Source organism: Sebastes fasciatus, chromosome 15 (genome assembly GCF_043250625.1).
Source record: "Sebastes fasciatus isolate fSebFas1 chromosome 15, fSebFas1.pri, whole genome shotgun sequence".
In the NCBI taxonomy this organism is placed as follows: Eukaryota; Metazoa; Chordata; class Actinopteri; order Perciformes; family Sebastidae; genus Sebastes; species Sebastes fasciatus.
This window is the reverse complement of record NC_133809.1, coordinates 13,391,865-13,413,679: the sequence shown is the minus strand read 5'-3', so window position 1 is coordinate 13,413,679 and position 21,815 is coordinate 13,391,865. Positions and strand designations below refer to the sequence as shown.

At 40.4% G+C, this 21,815-nt stretch overlaps 1 protein-coding gene across 4 annotated transcripts in view; it reads right to left on the bottom strand.

The window, feature by feature from the left end:
* Window positions 1-750: 750 nt before the first annotated feature.
* The window catches only part of begain (brain-enriched guanylate kinase-associated), a 153,879-nt gene continuing 132,814 nt past the window's right edge, over window positions 751-21,815 (bottom strand). For all 4 annotated transcript variants that reach the window (XM_074661084.1, XM_074661083.1, XM_074661085.1 and 1 more), the window contains 3 exons: window positions 12,262-12,369; window positions 8,945-9,028; window positions 751-5,201 (listed from right to left, as the gene is read on the bottom strand). In XM_074661084.1, the coding sequence (XP_074517185.1) occupies window positions 3,669-5,201; window positions 8,945-9,028; window positions 12,262-12,369 (1,725 nt within the window). In that variant the 3' untranslated portion in view covers window positions 751-3,668. The remainder of the gene's footprint in view (window positions 5,202-8,944; window positions 9,029-12,261; window positions 12,370-21,815) is intronic.

The following is a 21,815-nucleotide window of genomic DNA, read 5'->3' as shown; positions in this document are numbered from 1 at the left end:
GCCCGTTTTTCCTTGCTAAACTTTAATGTAAATTAAGCGTTATTTAGCCTCCTTCCCCACAAGCTAGTATGACATGGGTTTTGTAGTTTCAAATACCAGTATATTCACTCTAGCTTTAAAACTGAGCCCTGAACAACCTCCGAAAGATCGATTGCATTAAAGGAATTTGCATTAATGCGTTATTATCACGTTAACATTGACAGCCCTATCGCAAATATATTTAAAGGATCTGACAACTTGCGCGTACACATCTACTGTATGAGTCTGGCAATTATGGAAAAATACTCTCGGTGTAATCAGATTTTTTTTTTTTAAAAAGCCCTTGAAATCAATAACATTCAATAGAAACGCAATAAAAAGAGTTGAGCAATGTCAAAAAACGGGCATAACAAACTAAAAACCAACTAAAAACCTAAATGAAACAACACCTCCCCAGTTAACCTTTGCTAACTCTAACCTTTACAAGTTAGGCGAGGAGGCTGAAATAGACATTGTCTTGGAGACCATACGCATAGAAGTTTTGACAGGATAACATAAAGCTTAATTGCAGCTTCATAAAGCTGAATAACGTATAACAAATACCTAGGAGTGGCTACAATCGGTTGAGAAAGCCAATTGGAATCGTGACAAATGCATCAAGGTCAAGAACCGTCCCGCACTGTGAGCCTTCAGATCAAGACATTTCTAGGGTCTTAAGGTTTTAAAGTTCTAGAATAAGTAATGTAAAACAATATCCCAGGAAGTCCATGATGCATTTCCCAACACCCATCTTTATTAAGTAAATAAACACACAGCAAAAATATATAACCATGCATCAGACAGACAAATATGTTGACATTTAGACAGCTGGCCTGTTGTTCCTGGAACAGGGCTGGAGGTAGAACAGGACAGAACCGCTTCAGCCTCGTCATTCAGGGTCAAAACATTCAATAAATATATCAACTGAAACTGGATAAAAAATAGTCATAGTGTAATAACAATTGTGTATGTTAGCATCTATATCTCTTTTTATACATTATGTCCACAACAAAAATACCATATATATCCTCTCAATCCCTCTGTACATTAATTCCAATCCTTTATTTAGATACCTATACATTGTACCAAATAAGAATATAATTGGAGACTTTTTGTGGCTTAGATTCACCTTCATAACATGCCAAGGTCAAAAAGAAGAGATGCAGGTTTTAAATCTTTAAAAAAAAACAGCCTGAAGCCAGTCCCCAGATCTGCAGGAATGGGAGAGGTAGAGGCATGGCCTTCCGGAAAAATCTATATGTTACTGCTCGAGGGCAAAGCTGAGTTCTGATTATTTAGCTTATCCCCTTTCGCCATTCCTCTCAGATCTATAGAGCTACGCAGGCAGGAAGAAATCCTTCCAAGATCCATCATGCTAAGGGGCGCACAGATGTTGGAACAGTGTTGTTTTCTCCCCATCTATACTAGTAACAGTAGCAGATGGTGGCATGATTGTGGGGCAGGACAACTTTTCTTTGTTTAACATAAGGCTTTATCCTTTTTTTTTTTTAATTCACCAACAGGACAGCATGTCTTTGTCACTTTCTATGTACGCATATATACATGCTTTTTCACAGTGTTTTCTCTAAAACAGCCTAATTCAGCATGCTGGTTTGAAAACAACACACTGACTGTACATTTTTGTCTTTAATCAGTCGTTTCCTACCCACCTTCTTAGGTGGAGACTTTTTTGTGCATACATTACAGAACTGCCAGCTTGCCTGGAGAATGTTTCAATTAATCTTCTGAAAACGAGAAGATCCAGCACTTACTTTGTTTTGTGCAACTAGTGCCAACAGTGTTTAAGAGTTTGTATCAGGGTAGAAATGCTGCTGCGTGTGCCAGATTTTTCAGACAGGGATTAAGCCTCATTGTCTTTAACTAAAAGCAAATTTCTCTACTGAAAAATATCCCCAGTCTAAGAACGGACTTAATCCTTTTCTAAGAAACTGGCCTTGTGTGTGTTGTGTCTGACAGGAAGAACAGTAGTGTATACATACAGTAACAATACAGCAGATAATACAGTATGTACACAGTTGTTATAATGGAGACCATTCTGTCCATTGAACAGGTTTAAGGCAATTTCACAAGTGTCCTGGTATGAGGGTAACTACTCTGCAGCCTCTTTTTGATACAAAAATAAGAAAAATTCCAGCTAAAAATCTCGCAATTCTGTTTAACCATTTCTATTCTTTTGTTGTTCACCTGGCAACTTATTGTAATTCTCTTATATATATATATATATATCTTTTTTAGGGGCTGATCACACAGAGACGCATCGCTACAGGCGCGACCCCTTCAAGACCACACAGGTGAGCCTGTGGAGCGGGGCTGTGTGTTTGCAACCAGGTGATCAAATTTGAATACTGGGAAAATGTGGTCTATCTCTCACTCTCAAAGACAGTCGCCTATACAAAACTATCACGACATTAAATAGGAATTACTCTCTCACAATCCAACATTTAACTAGCTAGCTAGCCAGCCACATCTACCGGCATCCAAGGAGGGTGAAAAGAGGAGATGCGACAAGACACGCGCAGTAAAATCTGATCTGCACTCGCCGAAATTGAGTCGATAGCAACGCACGACCGCAGCTCCAGTTACACTGCGCATGTGTCATACACCATAGCTCAACACCGTGTCCCAGCCTCTTTCAAAACAAGAGAAAGGAAGTTGTAAAGTAGTAAAGCCCGTCTCTTGCTTGATTTGATTGGCTGCCTGGGCCAAGTGTGACACTGACAAGCGGTGCGACTCCGATCCTGGAGTTGAAAAGTGGACGTGCGGCGCCAGAGAGGAGCGCACGGCAGGTGACGCGTTTCTAGCGACACAACTCGGTGTGATCAGCCCCTTAGAGCTATTTTTCCAACAAACAAAATCAGGCATTTTAAGTTTCCAATAAACAAGTGAGAAATCTAGCATCAGGACGGAACTCTCACAATCGAATGTCGAGTGTCTTGCTATAAATATTACATGGATTTTACAAAATATATATTTTTTAAATATCTCTTGTTTAGCCAATTTGGAAGTGGTAATAAAATATCCTTTTTAGTTAGTGGCGATTATAGATAATGTCCCTATGAGAAACCATTTAGCTAGAAATTATTTCTATGCATTATACAGCATGCATTTTGTTTAAGACAAAATAGAGAATGAATAAATCTTTATAACAGCTCGCAGTCAGCAGGGTCCACTATACATAATCCCAAACGTGTAATTAAGTCACCCCATTGCACACACTTTAGTCCATCATCTATACAGTATATATTAGAGCAGGAATTAATGATCTTTTGCTGGTTTTACAAACAGTACTTAACACCAAGAAAAAAGGGCACAGTATGTTCATGTCGCCGGGTCTGTGCTGTAGTTCTTCCCGGCGGCTCTAATTATTATTATTATCTTATCATTGTTATTTAAACAAAAACATACTGAATAGCTGGTCTCAGGTAGCTACACCGTATCATGACATACAATAGAAAAAGTGTTGCAGACTGCATGAAACGTGCCTTGGCTAAGAGATACATAAAACAACAACATATTAATACCCCGTCACACCAAGTATGTGTTTGCTGCCGGGGACTTTTGAGACGTACAGTACAGTAAGTTAGGAATCATCATCATCATCGTCATGCATAAAATGAAAAGCTCTCCGCTCAGTTCAGCAGGGTACCGTATAGCTGTGCCTTCGTCAAACTGTCCTTCCTCGTCAGTCCCGTGCTGCCAAATTTTTGGTATCTTGGAGAGGTCTTCTTTGGGAGTGTGGGGCCGACGCTGAGAGCGGAGCTGGAGCTGGGGCGAGGCCGGACGCTCGGCCTGGGGCTGGGGTAGTGTTGAAGACTCGAGGCTTCGAGGGAGCTTTGGTGTAAGGACTCAGCCGAGCTGTCTGCACTCAGATTCACGTAGTCCTTCTTGGCGCCGCTTGCCGCCGTCGCTCCTCCACCGCTCTCCTTCTCTTTAGAGCTCCCTGAGAGGAACAAACTGCACTCCGAGTCCTGACTGTCCTCCTTGGCTCGATACAGCACGGAGGTTTTCTCCTGCTTGCGATGCTCCTTCGGTTTCTGACTGCGGCTGGGCGAAGGGGGACTCACAGCGAAACACTGGTCCAGCACGCGGCTGTGGAAGACGTCATCTCCTTCTTGGAAGCTGCTGTAGATTGACCCCTTGACCTTATTGGAGGGGCCCATGGCAAAGTGGCGCTCTGAGAAACTGTACGGAGAGACCCGCCCTGTGACGTTACGGTAGGAAGATGAGAACGTGTTGATGTCTTCCACGCTGAGTTGTCTCCAGCGGCTGCTAAGGTCGTCCTCAGGGACCTGGATGTCACCTCGGCTGTCCGGGGCTCCTCCCCGAGCCTGGACCAGTCCGGTTGTGGACCCCATGCTGTGAGAGGAGGCCAGGCGAGGGGTGCTGGAATGGTACGGTTCGCTGAAGCACGAAGCCGTCCTTGTGTACGCTGGTGATGTGTCCTTCTGTGGGCTCCTGGGGGTCACCATGTGCTGGATGCTGAGGGACTTGGGGAAGCTGTCTTTATCATAGGAGGACATGCTTTTGCGCTCATAGTCCCCATTGCCACCATCTCGCCAGTCCATATAGAGACCCTGGTGGGAAGAGGATAAGGTGCTGCTGGCAGTGCGCCCACAACCACCACTCACTCCTCCCTTCTCGTCCGACGCCAGGCTGAAGCTGGAGTAGGAACTGGAGGCAGGGAGGCTACCGGTGAAGTCATCGTGTTGGTTGAAGGAGGATGGAGGCTCGTGGTGGGAGAAGCTTCCAGAGTGGTAGGCCTCTTCATCCGGGTTGCTGTCAGTGGAGTTCTGGGCGTGAAGCTGGAGCAGAGCGGTACCGTGGAGGTCGACGCTCTGCCTGCGCTCTGTAGCTTGCCATCGTTCAGGGCAGTAGAGGGCCGTATCGCTGCAGTACAGGTCAGATGATTTATACGAAATGCGGCGGTTCAGGTGATCAGTGCTTCCCGTTACTGTAAGAAAGTCTCCTTCCGGTGGCTGTGGGCTCGGTGAGCGCGTTACGGGGCAACTGCTTCCTGGTTCGGGCTTTGCCAAGACCTTGGCGATTAAGGCTGTGGGCACAGCGTCGGAGTAATTGGAGTGGCACATCGCTATGGTGGCTCCGCTACCCCGATTGTGTTTCTCCATGTGGGAACTGATGCGTTCCTGGAAATCCAGCGGCAGCTAAGACAGACATACAAAGAGACAAAAGATGCTTGATGAAGAGGAAATTAAAACAAAAAATCTACGCAGATGTTTTTTGTAACAGCTGCTGAGCCGATCTTCAGATTTAGCCTGAAAAGATCTCTACAAAAATGAAGCAACCTTTTCTTAATTATTCATACAATCAACTTGAATCTCTTCCTCAAACATATTCTATGCTTTCTGCGTCTGCACTGAAGTTATTTTTAGAGTCATTCCTCAATTTTAATCTATAGCTCTGGCTTAGAAAGTAATTCATTTTCGCAAAGCTCACATAGTCCAGACCAGCTTGTGTATCTCAGGGGAATTGCACTACTTGGCCCTCTCTAATGAACTTGTCAGAAAATTGCTGAACACAAGATTTATTTATTTATTTGTTTTCCTTTTTCTCCCAACTCAATCTTGTTTTTCCTTTTTCCAAATCTCCTTCTCTCTCTCTCCCATCTGTTTCTCCTCTCGCTCACACAGACAGACAGACAGACATAATCTGTTTGATTGGCTCATGTTTGAGAAAACTGTTCCTGTCAATTACAGACCGGTTTTCTTTGTGCCTATTAAAGCTGGTCAGGGTCAGTAGGAACTGTTCTGCCCCACTGAGTTCTCTCTTTTCTCATCCCTTTCTTTATCCTTTCATCTTTCTCCTCTTGCCTTCACAACCAAAAGGCCCTCATTCCTTCTCTCTCTCTCTCTCTCTGTCTTTCTTCTGTCTACCATCAAACACATATCAGTTCCACAGGGAACGGCTTAGATTCAAATTAAACCAGTGCTCGGGGTCTCCAGCTGGGAATAGAAAAAAAAAAAGATAAAATACTGACTTGGCTTTGTTAAGAAATAGAAGCTCGCCTCGGCATAAAATAACCTGCATCTTTTAAGTCTGAGCTATTTTTAGCAGCCGCTGCCTCTCCCAGAGGGAATGGAGATGGAAAGTAGGTGAGGCTGTGGGGGAGAAGCACAAAATGATATACAGTGTGTGTGCTCCGAGTAAGCTAGCTCAGCATTAGCTGCTATCTGAGGCACATCTTAATTAACAGTGACACAGTGTTAATCCACGTGACGGCATGCACGTCTACAGGTCTCCTTTTATTGTAATAAAGTGGTTCAATGGTGACGGAAGTGGCACTTATTATTTTAGTCATTCTAGTAATTTACAGCCACTTTGTGAAGGCTATTCCCTGAAAATACTCCACATTTAGAAGTGGTTTTACACTTTCATGTTTTATAGCCAAATTATTTTATTGAAAGTGAGACTATGTAACTTCAGAAAGAAGAAAAAATACATTCTGCCTCTTACAAATGAAGCGTTTAATTTCTTAGCAATAAAACACGGTGCCATGCCATTGTTCTGACGGCCCATTATTCTGAAACCCCAATAGTCAAAAAACATTTTCCGACAGCTGGTTATCCCGAAAACAGAAGCACATGGTTAATTATTATGCAGAATGACGTCACTCGGTTTCCCGGTTGCGATATTTGTTTTTCTACCGCGGAGAAGGCATGACCCACCCTACTCTGCCTCTGGTTGGCCTATACTACTATTCGCAAAGGGTTGTGAGTGTCTGCAAAGCCAAAGTGACGTCACACCATCAGACACGGATCTTCACAGGGGTTCTGTGTGCACATTTTTTAACTATGCAGATGGGTGGCGAAAATTGAGTACTTTGAGGAGCTTTGAGAATGTCAGTTTGCCATGAGGAGAAATCCGCACAGAGTATAAAAGATTCAAACGCTTCCTTGTCACGATTCCACGTCAGCTCATGTCTGTGCGGCAGTCCTTACGGAAAGTATAACGGAAGATTTACTGATATTCTTACCATAAAGTCCCGTTTCCACACAGTTTTGCTTTGTGTCCGTAAATCCTTATAGTACACGGACTACATCCCCTAGTGTTCAAGGCAAGAGAATGCATCTCTTTACAGATGGATGGAAACACTGCCGCAGATATTAAAGACCGAAAAACTAAAAAACATAAGGAGTTTCGCAAACAACCTCATGAGTTGATGATCTATAGAAGACATGGAAATATAGGAGCAGCATTGTTTGTGTATTGTAGGGTAGAGCTAGTTAACTATAGTATTATAGTGGAGTATTATTTAGTTCAGGGTTTTTGCTGCTACATCTTTACTTGGCCTTGTATGACCAATAGCGTTAGTTAGCAAACTAAAGACAGATATTGCTGTATTACGCATATCACCGAGTCAGTTTGCTAACTTTACTGTCTATTGTTTTCTTGTACTAGCATTACACGTTTTCTGGCATTTACTGTTATCCCATAATTGTCAGTTCTTGTTCTGCAAAAGTTACATAGCTAGTAAAATGTGTCTCCATCCTGCCTTCTTGTCCATCACTGTTTATTTAAGTCAAAATGGAAAACATCATCTTTTTAGAGGTTTATAAAGTTGAATTGTCCCATTTCATATTTATGATCATAAATAACTGATGAATATTTAATTATCTGAATAGTAATGTATTTGTATTCACTACTTCAGTCAATTATCTGCCCTATTGGAGAGCAGAACTTTTCTTCTTTTGTGCATCATCAGGTGTCGTCTCAGGCCAGGCTTTCATTCATTCGTTCATTCATTCATTATGTACAGCCGGGGTGCAGACAGATGGCACTTCAGACAGCAGACCTTCATCAGTCTGGATGAAGAGGCGATGAGCACTGCGCCTCCGTCTTATTGTGAAAACCACTCACCAAGGCCTCTAAAGGTACACTGACACGACACGGGGAACATCTCTCCATTGCAGATATAATGCATGAAGAATAAATCATTAGCACACTAATTATATACAGAATTAGTGATTGATGATGTAGTTTTATCCATCAAGCTCAGCCACAGCTAGAGCCAGGATTTGAGTAATACTGAGATTATAGTCAAAGTTCTCCCAAATACATCCCGCCTATCTAAAATTAGTATTATTTGGATATATGTTTTATGTTGGTTTTTTTATTCTAAGGTAACAAAAACACAACAATTCTTAGTTTCAGGTGATTATACACTAATGAAAACATAGTTATGAAGATTATATTCCATTTCTGCTAATAGATCCCCCGAAAAGTTACACACTGTTCCTTTAACAGTTATGTTCTATATTTTTTGGTAAATTATATTTCCCAATATGAGGTTTTAAATCATGCAACCTATCCAAGTAGACTATATTTTATTTATTTTTATTTAACACTGATGCAGTTATGATTGTCTTGAATCAAAAAGAGGGTCAAAACATGTTTATATTCCCTAGAGTAAGGTATTGTAAAGGCACCAATATCTATACCCAGTCCGTTTTTTTATTTATTAATTCTTTGTTGGCCTAAAAGTAGTAAAATTTTAGTACATCCAGTCCAAACTGGAATCATCCTCTAAAATGCCAACCATGAGAAAATGTTAATTAAGACTGTTAATGTCCCCCAGGTTTCTAAAACCCCTTAATTTCCATAATAAATACAGAGGATATGACCTCAATGTCCTTAATGCTAGCTACAGCCCTAATCAAGCTGCTTAATCTGGACCAGCCTTCAGCCTTCTGCGATTGTGGAGAAAGTAAAACATTAATAATTCAATCTAGTCTTATTTGGAATTTAATTGAACTAAATTGGACGTCTTTGCAATTCAAGTATTTTTTCTTAAATGGTTTAAACTCAATTTTAAAAGGCAAGCGTTGTTGTTGCAGCACAGATGTGAATTTACACATTGATGCAGTTACAGCAGTGTTGCGGAGCTCACCTCAGACATCTTGTGTGCTCTGTAGTGAGACTTGGAGCAGTGCAGCAGCTGGGCGGCCAGGTTGCAGTCTTTCCTGTACAGGTCCTGTAAGAAAAAGACAGAAAGAAAGATCATCCTCAATCACTACATTCATACTTTAAAGATCTAGTTCATTTTGGCAGCATGGGTGGTTCCAGTAAGCTTGTGACCGAGGGGGATTGAGTTCGAACACCTCCTGGGAAAAACACTTTACATTACAGCCTTCTAATTGGGGTTTAATTATTATGTAATTATGGGGGACTTCTGAGGGAAATAATTTAATGATACAGTCATGTAATGTTACCATGGTACTAAAGCAACAACAAATCTAAAAATAAAATGAATTTATTATTCATGAGGTATTCATAAATTAATCATGGGTCATGCGGAAACAAATCAAAAAGCCTGGCATTACTGGATTTTTCCAATAATAAGAAAATTATAGTATAGCATACAATATAAAGCACACGTAATGTAGTCGTATTCCATTGGAAAATTGGGATAAGTAGCCCACTGGATTAGGCAATTAATTGATTAAGTGAACCGTCGAATCAAAGGGACAAATTCATCCATTGAAGCTGGTAGAGTTTAATTAGTTAGCTCGCATTTTTCACCTTGGCTATATTATTTCCCGAGGTTGACATCAGGGGGATTGCAGGATCTTAATAACACCACTAAACTTTTTCCTGTGTAATATATCTGCCCAGTACAGTCTGTGCTAATTTTATTATGCATTCACTTATCTGCACATTCCAGCCTTGGGAGGCTAGTGCAGCATTATTTATCTCTTTCTCTGTACTTTCTTTTCTATAATGGATGGTTAGATCTGTACTTAAATTTCAGAGCAGTGTGATCCATTGGCAGAGCAGATGCTCGGTTGAATTGTTTTCTGAATGCTGATATTTGTGTGTGCGTGGTTAGCTGGTTTAGCTCACTTTCTACTCCTCTCCCTCCTCTGTGAAAGCCATTGTCTTATAAAGGTCAGTTCTAGCTGCTCTGTAGCCTCCCTGTGCCTCCGTCACACCACCAAACTGACAATACTCCCCACACCATCAAAGCCTTCTCGTTGGCAGTTTCAGCTCCCCCACCGGTTAACACTGACTGCTTTTCTGAATCACTGTATTTCTTTTCTTTTTGTCGCCAGGGGGACATGTGGGCTCCCTGAAGTTCTCCGTGGACATGTCAAATAAACCTCAGTCCTTGGTGATGTCTTAGTTAACGTGAGTTGTGTTTCTGCTGGGAATGTCAGCCACCAGCTGCTGGCGAGCCAGTTCTTGTGAGGTCTTATGATGAAGTCTTTACATACTGTATATATTTCAGATGACTATGTGAATAATAGAGTAATGACAGTTACTAGTGGCTTTGTATAGACGTGGTATTCATGCAGTCCGATAGTCAGTAATAAGCATGGACAGATTACGGGACAATGGGCTGTGGGGCACAGACATAGAGGACCCCCCCCACCCCTCTTACATAGGAGCAAGACCCAGACTGAAAGACACAAAACGAATACAAATGTCAAGGCTGCAGATGTTTTGTGTATCTTTGTGTTTGTAGCTTCTCTTTGTGGCCCTTTTTGCGTGTCCTTTATGCCATTTTGCATCTTTACATGGTCATTTTGTGTTTGTGATCATTTTGTGGTCGTTTTGCTTCTGTTTGTGGTCATTTGACTTTTCTCTTTGGCCATTTTGCATCTCTTTGTGATCGCTTTGTGTGCCTTTGTGGTCGTTTTACGTCTCTCTGTGGCCATTTTCCATCTTCGTCATTTTGCGTCCCTTTGCTTCTCTTTGTGGTCGTTTTTGAGTTTACTTTATGCCATTTTGCATCTTCATGTGGTCATTTTGTGGTCGTTTTGCGTCTCTTTGTAGTCCTTTTTCTTCTCTTTGTGGTCACTTTGCATCTCTTTGTAGTCGTTTTGCGTCTTTTTGTGATCGCTTTGTGTGTCTTTTTGATCGCTTTGCATCTTTTTGTGGTCGTTTTGCGGTCGTTTTAGGTTTCTCTGTGGGCAATTTTCCGTCTTTGTCATTTTGCGTCTCTTTGTAGTTGTTTTGCTTCTCTCTGTGGTCCTTTTCGCGTGTTCTTTATGCCGTTTTGCATCTTCATGTGGTCGTTTTTGTGTTTGTAGTCATTTTGTGGTCATTTTGCATCTCTTTGTGGTTATTTTGTGCCTCTTTGTAGTCATTTGATTGACTTTCCAACAAAATATATTAGGAGTCACTTCAAACGGAGGCTTTGGCCCGTGGGCCCTCTGGTCTGTGCCTGTGGTAGGCCCATTCAGTAATCCATCCATTCAGTAATCCATCCATGGTAATAACCTATTGTATTGTATTCTACTTCATTTCAATGTGCCATGACAATAAAGGAATTGTATTTTATTCTACATTGAATGTTTTTATCACTTAAGAGTAATACAAATAATACATTTTACTCAAAATGATGCATTTGCTTCTCCCGTCACATCTCAGGCATGTCCCATTTGAAAGTTATTTTTTAGTCCCATGTTATAAGCAGTGAATTCAAAGCTCACTCTCTGGAGGAAATGCCTGCCTTGCTGCTGGCTCTGACGGGACAAATTGTCCTCTCACTCAAAATGAACCTTGACTCCAATCAGCCCGGCCCGATCTGGGAGGGATTGTCAAAATTCTCTTTAGCTCAGAAGAGCTAAAAATGGTCACAGACCAAAGAGAGAGAACCTTACCTAACCTGGAGCCCGCCAGTCAAAATACCAGTAAAATCACTTCAAAGAAAGTGAGGCACCAGATTGTCACATGGCCCTGAGCTCAGATCCACGGAGCCCTGGCTCCAAATTCTAGCAGCCCTGAGGATACCCATTGATTTCACTATAATCACTATAAAACACCCAGTGGCTTAGAGTTAATTCCTCTATCAGCTGTGGCTCCATGAAGCACAAATGTCCAGGATGTTGCAGAGATTCAGTGTATATGACAATATGATATGATATATATATGATATGATATTTTAGCAATAGCGTGTTCACGGAGAACGCTGCTGATGTGACAGGAGAAAGTGTTCACATCAGGATTTTTTTTTTTTTGAAGAGGTGATAAAAAAGCTGGATTACTGATCAGGCAAGGAAAGCAACTGCCCCAGGGCCCCAGATCTCTGTGGCCCTTAATGCCCCAGGCTACTGCTTGAAGGCAGAATATAATTCTGGCATGTCCTCAACTGAAGTCTCATCACCAAAAAGTTCAGATTTTGTACAAGTGAACCTACAAGCACAATGCTGACAGAGATGTCAGTGGCAGCCCATCTTACACGAGGCAGCTCAGGTTACTCACGTTGTCCTCTCTGAGTTTATTGATGGTGATCTTTGCCTCCATGAGGTGGTTGTTGAGGAGGATGATTTCCCGGCTGAGAGCTCTCTTTTCCTCTTCATGGTGCTGGGTCTGCAGTGTCAGAGAAAGAAATTGACAAGAGAGAAGAGAAAATTGTTAAAAAAACAAAAACAAAGGATGTTACAGACTGAGTGGATCATAAGAAGGGGGGGGGGGCAGAAAGTAAAAGGTTGGAGGAAAGAGTTGAGTGTTGAGATAACAAGAGAAAGATGAGGGAGCTAAAGTTGGAGGAGCAACAGAGAAGAAAAATAAGATGATAGAAGAGGGGGAAGAGAAATGAGAGGAAGAGAGCCGTAAGTCACTATCAGTCTGAAGCCGGTGCCAGCAGCAGGTCTTAATTAAAAGAAGATTACACTTGCCAGTGCTCATATCATATCAATTACTCTGGGAGATAGAGAAATAGAGGGGGAGAGAGAAAAATAAAGAGGGAGAGAGCGAGAATGACAAATGAAACACTCGTTCCATTTTCAGTGATTACTGTCAAAGAAATGCAAAATGACTCTGCTGGAGTGACATTTTAGCCTCAGTAACAGCGGAGCCTAATGATGGCGATGTCTTCTGGCTGGCTAGTCCGTCTTTCTGTCTGTCTGCCCACTTTAATCTCGACAACTGTCGGCCACATTGTCCTGCAATTTGGCACAGACATTCATGGTGCCCTGAGGATCAGTCCTAATAACCGTGGTGGCCCAGACGAAGACCCAGATCTGACATCATCAGGCTAAAAGTCCTACATGTACACTTTATAATAACAATCATTAAGAAATGGTAAATTGATAGTTAATTAAACTTAAATTAAGTTATTTTACTGTTAATCAATGTAATGATTAATAATGTATACTGATTATTAGTAATGCTATAATTAGTTATTTTATCATTAGTTTGCGTAATGTGAAATAATTAGTTTATAAATTAGGCATCATAGGTGATAAGAGACGATATCAATTACACTCTGATTACATTAGTAAACTATTAACAGTTTATTGTTGCACACATGATATTTTATAATTCTATTTGTTAATGATTACCAAATTATTATTATAAAAACCTTTTTGTAAAACATCTATAAACTTTACATAGATGGATGGACCACAAACCAATCATTCACCATTGACAAAGAATTACCTATCTATCTATATAATGTTTATAGATGCCTTACAACATATTTATTAACCATTTAACAAGGTATTATAATCATCAATTGCAACTTTATAATAGATATACAAATAATGTTTATAGACGGTTTACAAACCAATTATTAACCATTAAAGTGTTACAAATATCTGTCTATTTAATGTTTACAGATGTTTTAAAAACAATTTCTTAAAGGTTTACAAGTCATGTAATCATTAACAAATACTTAATATAGTATATAAAATGTTTTGTGTGCAACAGTAAACTGTTAAAATAACAAATTATAGCATTACTAATAAGTAAACATTATTATCATTTTATTGTTAACAGTAAAATAACTTGAAAGTTTAATAAACTATCAATTTACCATTTATTAATGACAGTTATTATAAAGTCTTACCCATGAAACTAATGAGACGGATTGATTGAATACAATTTTCTTGCTCTTCGGAGGATGATCCATTTCCTTTTTGAACACACTGAGCTTTCCTCCAGCATCACTCTCAGTTCAAAAACAACATATCTTAACAGACGGTCATAGAATCAGCTGAGCACATGCATGCTCCCAAGGGGATAAACCAGGGCTGTCAAAGTTAACGCAATAATAACGTGTTAATAATAATAACGCACATTCGTTTTAATGCCACTAATTTCTTTAACACATTAACGCAATCGATCTTTTGGAGGTTGTAGCGAGCTGTGAAGCTTCTGGCATCTAGAAAACCTGAAGAATCCATTGGTCAATTATGTCATACTACCTTGTCGAGAAGAAGGTTAAATAACGCTCCAAACTTACACTAAATTTTGGCGAGGAAAAACTGGCATGGCTTGATTGATTTCCAATAATAAATATATACATACATTTGCATAAAGCAAGCATATTTGCCCACTCCCATGTTGATAAGAGTATTAAATACTTGACAAATCCCCCTTTAAGGTACATTTTGAACAGATAAAAAATTAGATTTTTCTTTAAATTTGCGATTAATTGTGATTAAATATTTGAATCGATTGATAGCCCTAGGATAAACTCTTTTGATTTCAATCACACCGGGGCTTTCGACAGGTTGGAAGCTGTTTCTTAGATTGAGACGTTGCCAATCATCAGTTTATTAATTGTTCTGCCCAACATCTTTATATTGTGAGCTGCAGGTAACATTGCAGCCTCTAGGGGCCAGTAGTGTGTCCTGTTGGCTAAAATATTGATTTTGTGTTTCTCATTCTCTCTCCGTCACACACACACGCACACACACTAATAATAGTGAAACTGCCACCGGGCACCAGCTGACAAATGATACAGCTCTAAGCGCCCGCTTGGCCTCCCACCCTTCTCTTTTCTAACCTCTCCATGGCGGTGATTGTTTTGAAATACAGGGGTGCACAGCCAATCTAATAGGTGGCAATTAATGTCAGTTTAAGCAATAGGCCAGCATTGATATTCAAATCCAATTCTGTTAGGGTCTCATTAATCAGCTGTCGAGACATGTAGCTTCCTGGCACTCTTTTCTCCAGCTCATTACTCTGGATTTCTATTCATGTGTCCTGATACTGATTGTGCAGATGACCACATTAGGGTACTTTAAAGCTCCAGATATGTAACCGGTCCCTGTTCGGTCTTTGTTCAAATTATGTTTTATCTGATCCAACAATTTCTCACTCAGATGTTCTGGCCCTGCCCTCTCAGAACCCAGCAATTAACTTGGAGTTCGATGTTATCATTACTGATCTGATGGAAATCACGGCCCAAACTACACAAATAATGAAGTTGTTCACATAATATATTGAGTAGCGCGGCTTTAATATTAGTAAAAAGCAGAAAAACTATCTGCTAATTACTTTAATCCCCAAATCCATCAAGCAGGTTAATCTTTAATATCTTCTAATCTCTAAAATCTCTCTAGTAAAAAATGTATTTGAAAACTTGGATTGATGTATAGTGTACTGCCAGCTAAAGTGACCTCTAGTACAAAAGTGTGAAAACAGCATTGTACATTAGAAAGTAATCTTTTCCCCTCACTAGAGTTGCTAACTGTAAAAAGTTTCATCCAGTAATCTCTTGGATCTTCTAACATACTGATGCCCCACTTTTACATGATTAGAGGCAAAATTGGAGACAGGGTCTACCTATAGATTAAAAATGAAACAGAGAACGCCCTTAATAGGCTTGATATGATGAACATGATCTTGTACTGCTACTTTGGAGAGAGGGAGGAAGTGTAACTTTAATTACAGCGTTATGGCCAGCGGAAGAATCACAGCTGTGCACACTGATTTTCGCTATCTCCTCCAGTCACACTGCGTTGGATACACAGGCTGTCACCAAGACGTTCTTATCAGTTGGTGCCACACATATAAGAGAACAGCATCAAGGAAAATGAATATGCAAATTTGGACTATCATATCTTAAGGAGATTGACCCAGTGGTGGAGGAGGGATATTGTTTCTCTCTACACGGCAGTTCAGAGACTCACTGGCTGCCTCTTTTTGTCTTTTGATCATTTCTTCTAATTACTCAGCAACTAGATAATCAGGACATTATAAACACACGTTTAAATCCAGACTCAGCTAACAAATGGTCCAGTTCTCTCCTCTATAATGCAGAAAAATAACGGAATAAAACATTATCAACCAAAACAAAACTTGTAGAGTTTGTTTCAATTATTGATCAGGAGGATTTGTTGAATTGAGTGCACAGCGTGTATATATATAAAAATGTCAGTTTTTCTTAGACGGCCCAAATCTGTTTTACGTATTCAGCAGGAGATTCTGCCTCTTCACTGGACAACAAATGAAGCCTAAATCCCATGAGATGCAATTACTGAAGACTGCGGTTCATGAGAGGAGAGCAGAAAACTCTACTCTAGTTAAATACGGTGTTATTTTTTAAACAAATTACATTTTCAAACCTCATTAAAGAGGATTTTTCGAATGGAGACACCAAAGATAACCACCTTACTGAACAAAGCAGATTCTAAATATTGTTATTCAGTAAAAGTTTTTTCAGAAATCAGGAGAAAGTCGGTCACAACCTCAGTGGACACAGCGGAGGCGGGAGAGAGATTCTCTGGCAGACCAGAGCATAAAAATGGGTTGCATTATCTTGCGTAATTTTCTTTAAGAACTCAAAGTAAAAAAACTTTCTCTTTTAGCAACTGTGTTATGACAAATTAACATAACTGAACAAGAATGGATGAAAACTGATGGTGAGCTCATCCATCTCTGTAGTCACTGAGATGATATCTCCAGCAAGCATTAGGTCAAACGTAATGTAATGTAGGGCTGTCAAAGTTAACGAGATAATAACACATTTATGCAAATTTGTTTTAACGCCACTAATTTCTTTAACGCAACTTGCGATTTTTAGGTTGTAGCGGGCTCAGTTTTAAAGCTAGTGAAGCTACTGGCATCATCTGAAACTATGAAACCTATAAGGAATCCATTGGTACCAACCATGTCATACTAGCTTTTCGCAAAGGAGGCTAAATAACGCTCCAAACTTACGCTTTTTTTGGCCATTTTCAGAGGGGTTCCTTGACCTGAAAATGGGTTCTATGGGTACCCACGAGTCTGTCCTTTACAGACATGCCCACTTTATGATAATCACATGCAGTTTTGGGCAAGTCATACATGTTGCCTGTTGGGCTTGAGTTTGCCATGTTATGATTTGAGCATATTTTTTATGCTAAATGCAGTACCTGTGAGGGTTTCTGAACAATAATTGTCATTGTTTTGTGTTATTGAGTTCCAATAATAAATGTATACATACATTTGCATAAGGCAAACATATTTGCCCACTCCCATGTTGATAAGAATATTAAATACTTGAAAAATCTCCCTTTAAGGTACATTTTGAACAGATAGAAAATGTGTGATTAATTTGTGATTAATCGTGATTACATATTTTAATCCATTGCCAGCCCTAGTAAGAATACAATATTTGTTAAATGTATGAGAACAACAAGTTATTAATTAGTCCCAATAGTTGTCAAGTTCACTGCCCAGGCTGCTTTTAATAATTAGCACATCTGCTTGGTTTCACTATAATGATGCTCTCCCATGTGTTATTCGCACTTTCCATTGAAGAGTTATTATTAACGACTGTAGTGTTAACAGCACTAATGAGTGCACTGCAGGCCTCATTGAAGATCAGAGAGCAACACATTTATATACAGTACAGACACAACAGGCTTCCTAACACATGTCCCACATTCAACACCAACACTATGATTCATCTAACACCTTTCACACTGCTGAATATGGATGTAGAAGCCATTATTTGCTATTTGGTCGTTCTTATGGGAATCTGTGACATCAAAACAACAATAGATGGTTCTCTGCCTCAGGTTTCTATACTCTGTTCACCAACCATACACTCCTTATTGAACCATATTCTGTTTATATTCTCATAGTTCTCTACTCTATTCATCGCACTAGCATATATTCAATGTTTCCCTGTTTTAGATTTAGATGTCAGCGGCACAAACAATTACTCTGATGTTTTCATGCGTGATAAACTATGCAGCTAAAATGCATCAATCCGGAATCAAATATTATTGATCATCTTAATGATTTTTTTCATAGAGGCTTGGCCAAGAAAGAACTGATCAGAGACCCCCAGAGATTAGACCAAGCCTCTGTGTTTCATAAATAAACACATAAATAATTCTGATTGGTTACGGGAGGCGATAGATTAATACATCTGGATGGAAATGTACTGCATACCAAGAACAAAGGTAGACCATGCAGCCACTTTGGGAGATGCTTTGAATAGCATTTTTCATTATTGATTGTTCTATTGATCAAACTCTCACTGGAGATATTTATGTAGTCTATAAACTATGAAAAATAATGACAAATGCCCATCAAAGATCCTGTTTATTGCTCCTGGAATGATTTGCAGCCCCGGGGGCATTTACAACCAGCTTTAAATCTCAGTGTTTTAAAACATGCTTGAGTTTAACTGAGTGATTATTATTTTGTTTTTATATAAGGTACTGTTTTTTCGATACCTTGTTGATAGGCTATTTTTTATAATGTATTCAAACTTAATGTACTCAGCTCTCTCTTGAAATTTTTTTTTTTTTTTAAAGTTAAAACACTTACGGCAAAGTACTTAGTTACTTTCCATCTGTGGATACGAGTTTTAATAAGGGCTGTCAATCGATTAAAATATTTAATCGCAATCAATTGCATGATTGTCTATAGTTAATTGCACATTTTGTATCCGTTCAAAATGTACCTTAAAGGGAGATTTGTCAAGTATTTAATATTCTTATCAACATGGGAGTGGGCAAATGTGCTTGCTTTATGCAAATGTATGTATGTATTTATTATTTGAAATCAATTAACAACACAAAACAATGACAAATATTGTCCAGAAACCCTCACAGGTACTGCATTTAGCATAGAAAATATGCTCAAATCATAACATGGCAAACTGCAGCCCAACAGGCAACAACAGCTGTCAGTGTGTCAGTGTGCTGACTTCACTATGACTTGCCCCAAACTGCATGTGATTATCATAAAGTGGGCATGTCTGTAAAGTGGAGACTCGTGGGTACCCATAGAACCCATTTTCATTTTCATTTATTTAGTCTACTCCTTCGCGCCGAGCTTTAAAACTGAACCCGCTACAACCTCCGGAAGATCGATTGCGTTAATGCATTAGAGAAATTAGTAGCGTTAAAACAAATTTGCATTTTCGTCGCTTGTTTCCTGCTTTGTGGCCAGAGGATACCCTAAGATGATCGATAACTATTAATAATACTGCATCATCAGATTTTTGATTGAATAAATTAGAATGTGAACAATATTTCCTGTTTATAAGTGATTCACGGCAGGGCTGTGTTTAGCGGTGACACTTCCTGATGAAGTGGACATTACCATTATTAGGAGGGCAGTCATTGAGCGAGACCTTGACTTCCTGCCAGTTTCAGGGCGGCTGTTATTTAGCTGACCCTGACAAAAACTCTGAAGAGAAACAATGACTTTCAGCACCACGGACAGCTCCCGAGTCCAACATCTTTTAACAGAAGTGGGTAAAAAGTAAGATAAAATACTATAGTTAAATAACCCATATCATATAAAATAGCCTATTATACAATTACAGATATTAGTAGTATTTGTAGTTTCATTACTCTGTAGTTTATTACAGTCTGAATCTTTAAAATTGCATCTATTCTAATGCAGTTTGCCTGGTATATTTTGAGCAACAGACAAAAAGACTACCTGACTAACAATTGTATGCAAATATGTCCTGCACCAGCGCTTTCTCACAAGAGGCTCAAACATTAATTTGAACTCTTACTAAACATTCTCACAGTCGCCAAGCTATAACTAGTCCGTTGCTGACATTTAGACTTTAGACTTTATTATCCCACAAGTGGAAATTGTTTTCCACAGCACTGTACTTATCAGACACCAATGCACACAATAACACGGCAACATTAACAGCAATACAACAGAGACAACAACACAGAAACTTAGTACACACTCAGGCCTATTCAGTGACGCCTGTTGATTAAGGCGGCTATATGACTGCAGGTATCAAGCTTTTCCCAAAGCGAGCCCTATTGCACCTCAGTGTTCTGTACCAGTGCCCGGAGCGGGGCTTTATGGTAAGGTGGTGATTGAGTGGGTGTGTGATGTCCTGTGCTATTGAGATTGCAATGCCTGCAATGGCTTTGTTGTTTAGTTCTGTGAGGTTGAGTGTGGGGAGACCAATTATCCTGGCAGCAGTGTTGGTTATGTGTGTGAGTTTTGCCCGGTTAGTGACGGATAACATGTTAAAAAAGCAGGTGGAACAGTACAGTAGGATTGGCTGGATAATGCTCTGGTACAGCAGTAGGAGGAGATGAGGGGGCAACATAACGTCCTTTAAGTTTGCGGATGACTGATGGTCTTTGGTGGCTCCTTTATTAAATGTCATTAGTGTGCTGGTCAAACCTGAGTTTATTGTCCAGAGTCACTCCGAGGTACTTGACGCTGTCAACTTCTTCAACTGATTGGGCATTGATGATAATGGGGTGCTGAGGTGAGGTGGAATCGATTAGTATTTCCTTTGTTTTGCTGACGTTGAGGTGAAGATGGTTGTCCTCACACCACTGAGTGAAGTGAGCAACTGTGTTGTGATAGTCCAGGGCAGAGTTATTGTTGTTGTTTTTGTTGTGTCGTCTGAGTATTTGAGGTAGGTGGTGTTGGGTGACGGACTGGTGCAATCGTTGGTGTACAGCGTATACAGGAATGGGCTCAATAACACACAACCCTGTGGTGCTCCGGTGTTAGTGGTGAGTGCAGGTGATGTGGTCTGCAGTCTGTCACTGAGGAAGTTGTGTATGAGATGGATCAGACGAGGTTGAGATGGTGTAGTTTGCGGATCATCAGATGCCTTTGGATGGTATTGAAAGCGGAGCTGAAATCCACAAAGAGTATCCTGGCGAAGTTGCCACGGGAATCCAGGTGCTGGAGGAGGAGGAGGTGTAGCAGGCAGGCCACAGCGTCCTCCGTGCCTCTCTTAGCCTTATAGGTGAATTGGAGGGAATCCAGTTGTGGGGGCGACAACTGGCAGGATTGTGTTTAGCAGCAGCTTCTCCAGGCACTTCATTATTATGGATGTGAGGTCAATGGGGCGGTAGTGGTGGAGGTCTGTGGGCCGGGGTGTTTTGGGTACGGCGATTATGGTAGCAGTTTTCTGAAACTGTGGCAGTATGGTAGGATTCACAGAAGAGTGAGTGGAGGGTTGGTGAGAGTTCCTGGGCGCAGATCTTCAGCACCCTTGGCGCCGTACATCCACCTCTGTAAAGGGGGCTGGTTCGTCTGGGTCTGGTGAGGGGAGGGCTCTCAAACATCCTCCACATTCAGCTGTGAAGTCCTGACTGTCAAAACGGCCGTAGAATGTGTTCAGTTGTTTTGCAAAGGGTCAGTTATTGCAGATAGGTTGGGTTTTGGTTCGCACCCAGTGGAATGCCTGCTTGTTGTTCATGTTGCAAAATTCAGATTGTAATCTGTCCTTGAATTTCAGTTTGGCCTTAAACACCTCATTTATTTATTTTTCTATTTGCCATTTCCAGAGTTATGTGATTTTTTTTAGGTATTATTTCATCTATACAAACAGCTGATCATCTACAGATCAAGACGTAGACGGTGTCATTCCAACGTGCATCTGTCAGTTCTTCCGAGTGTTAATCTCTTTCTTTGCTCTTCATGAAATTGGTTTATTCTTTGCTGTTTTTTTCAGTTGACCTTGTCAGTTCGGGCCTCTCAGAACTTTTAATTACATGTCTGATCTGATTGGAGCTGCCGTTGTCACTGCCAGCCTGCCTGGACTGTCTTCTACAAAGGAACATATTTCCTCCTTGAAATGCCAC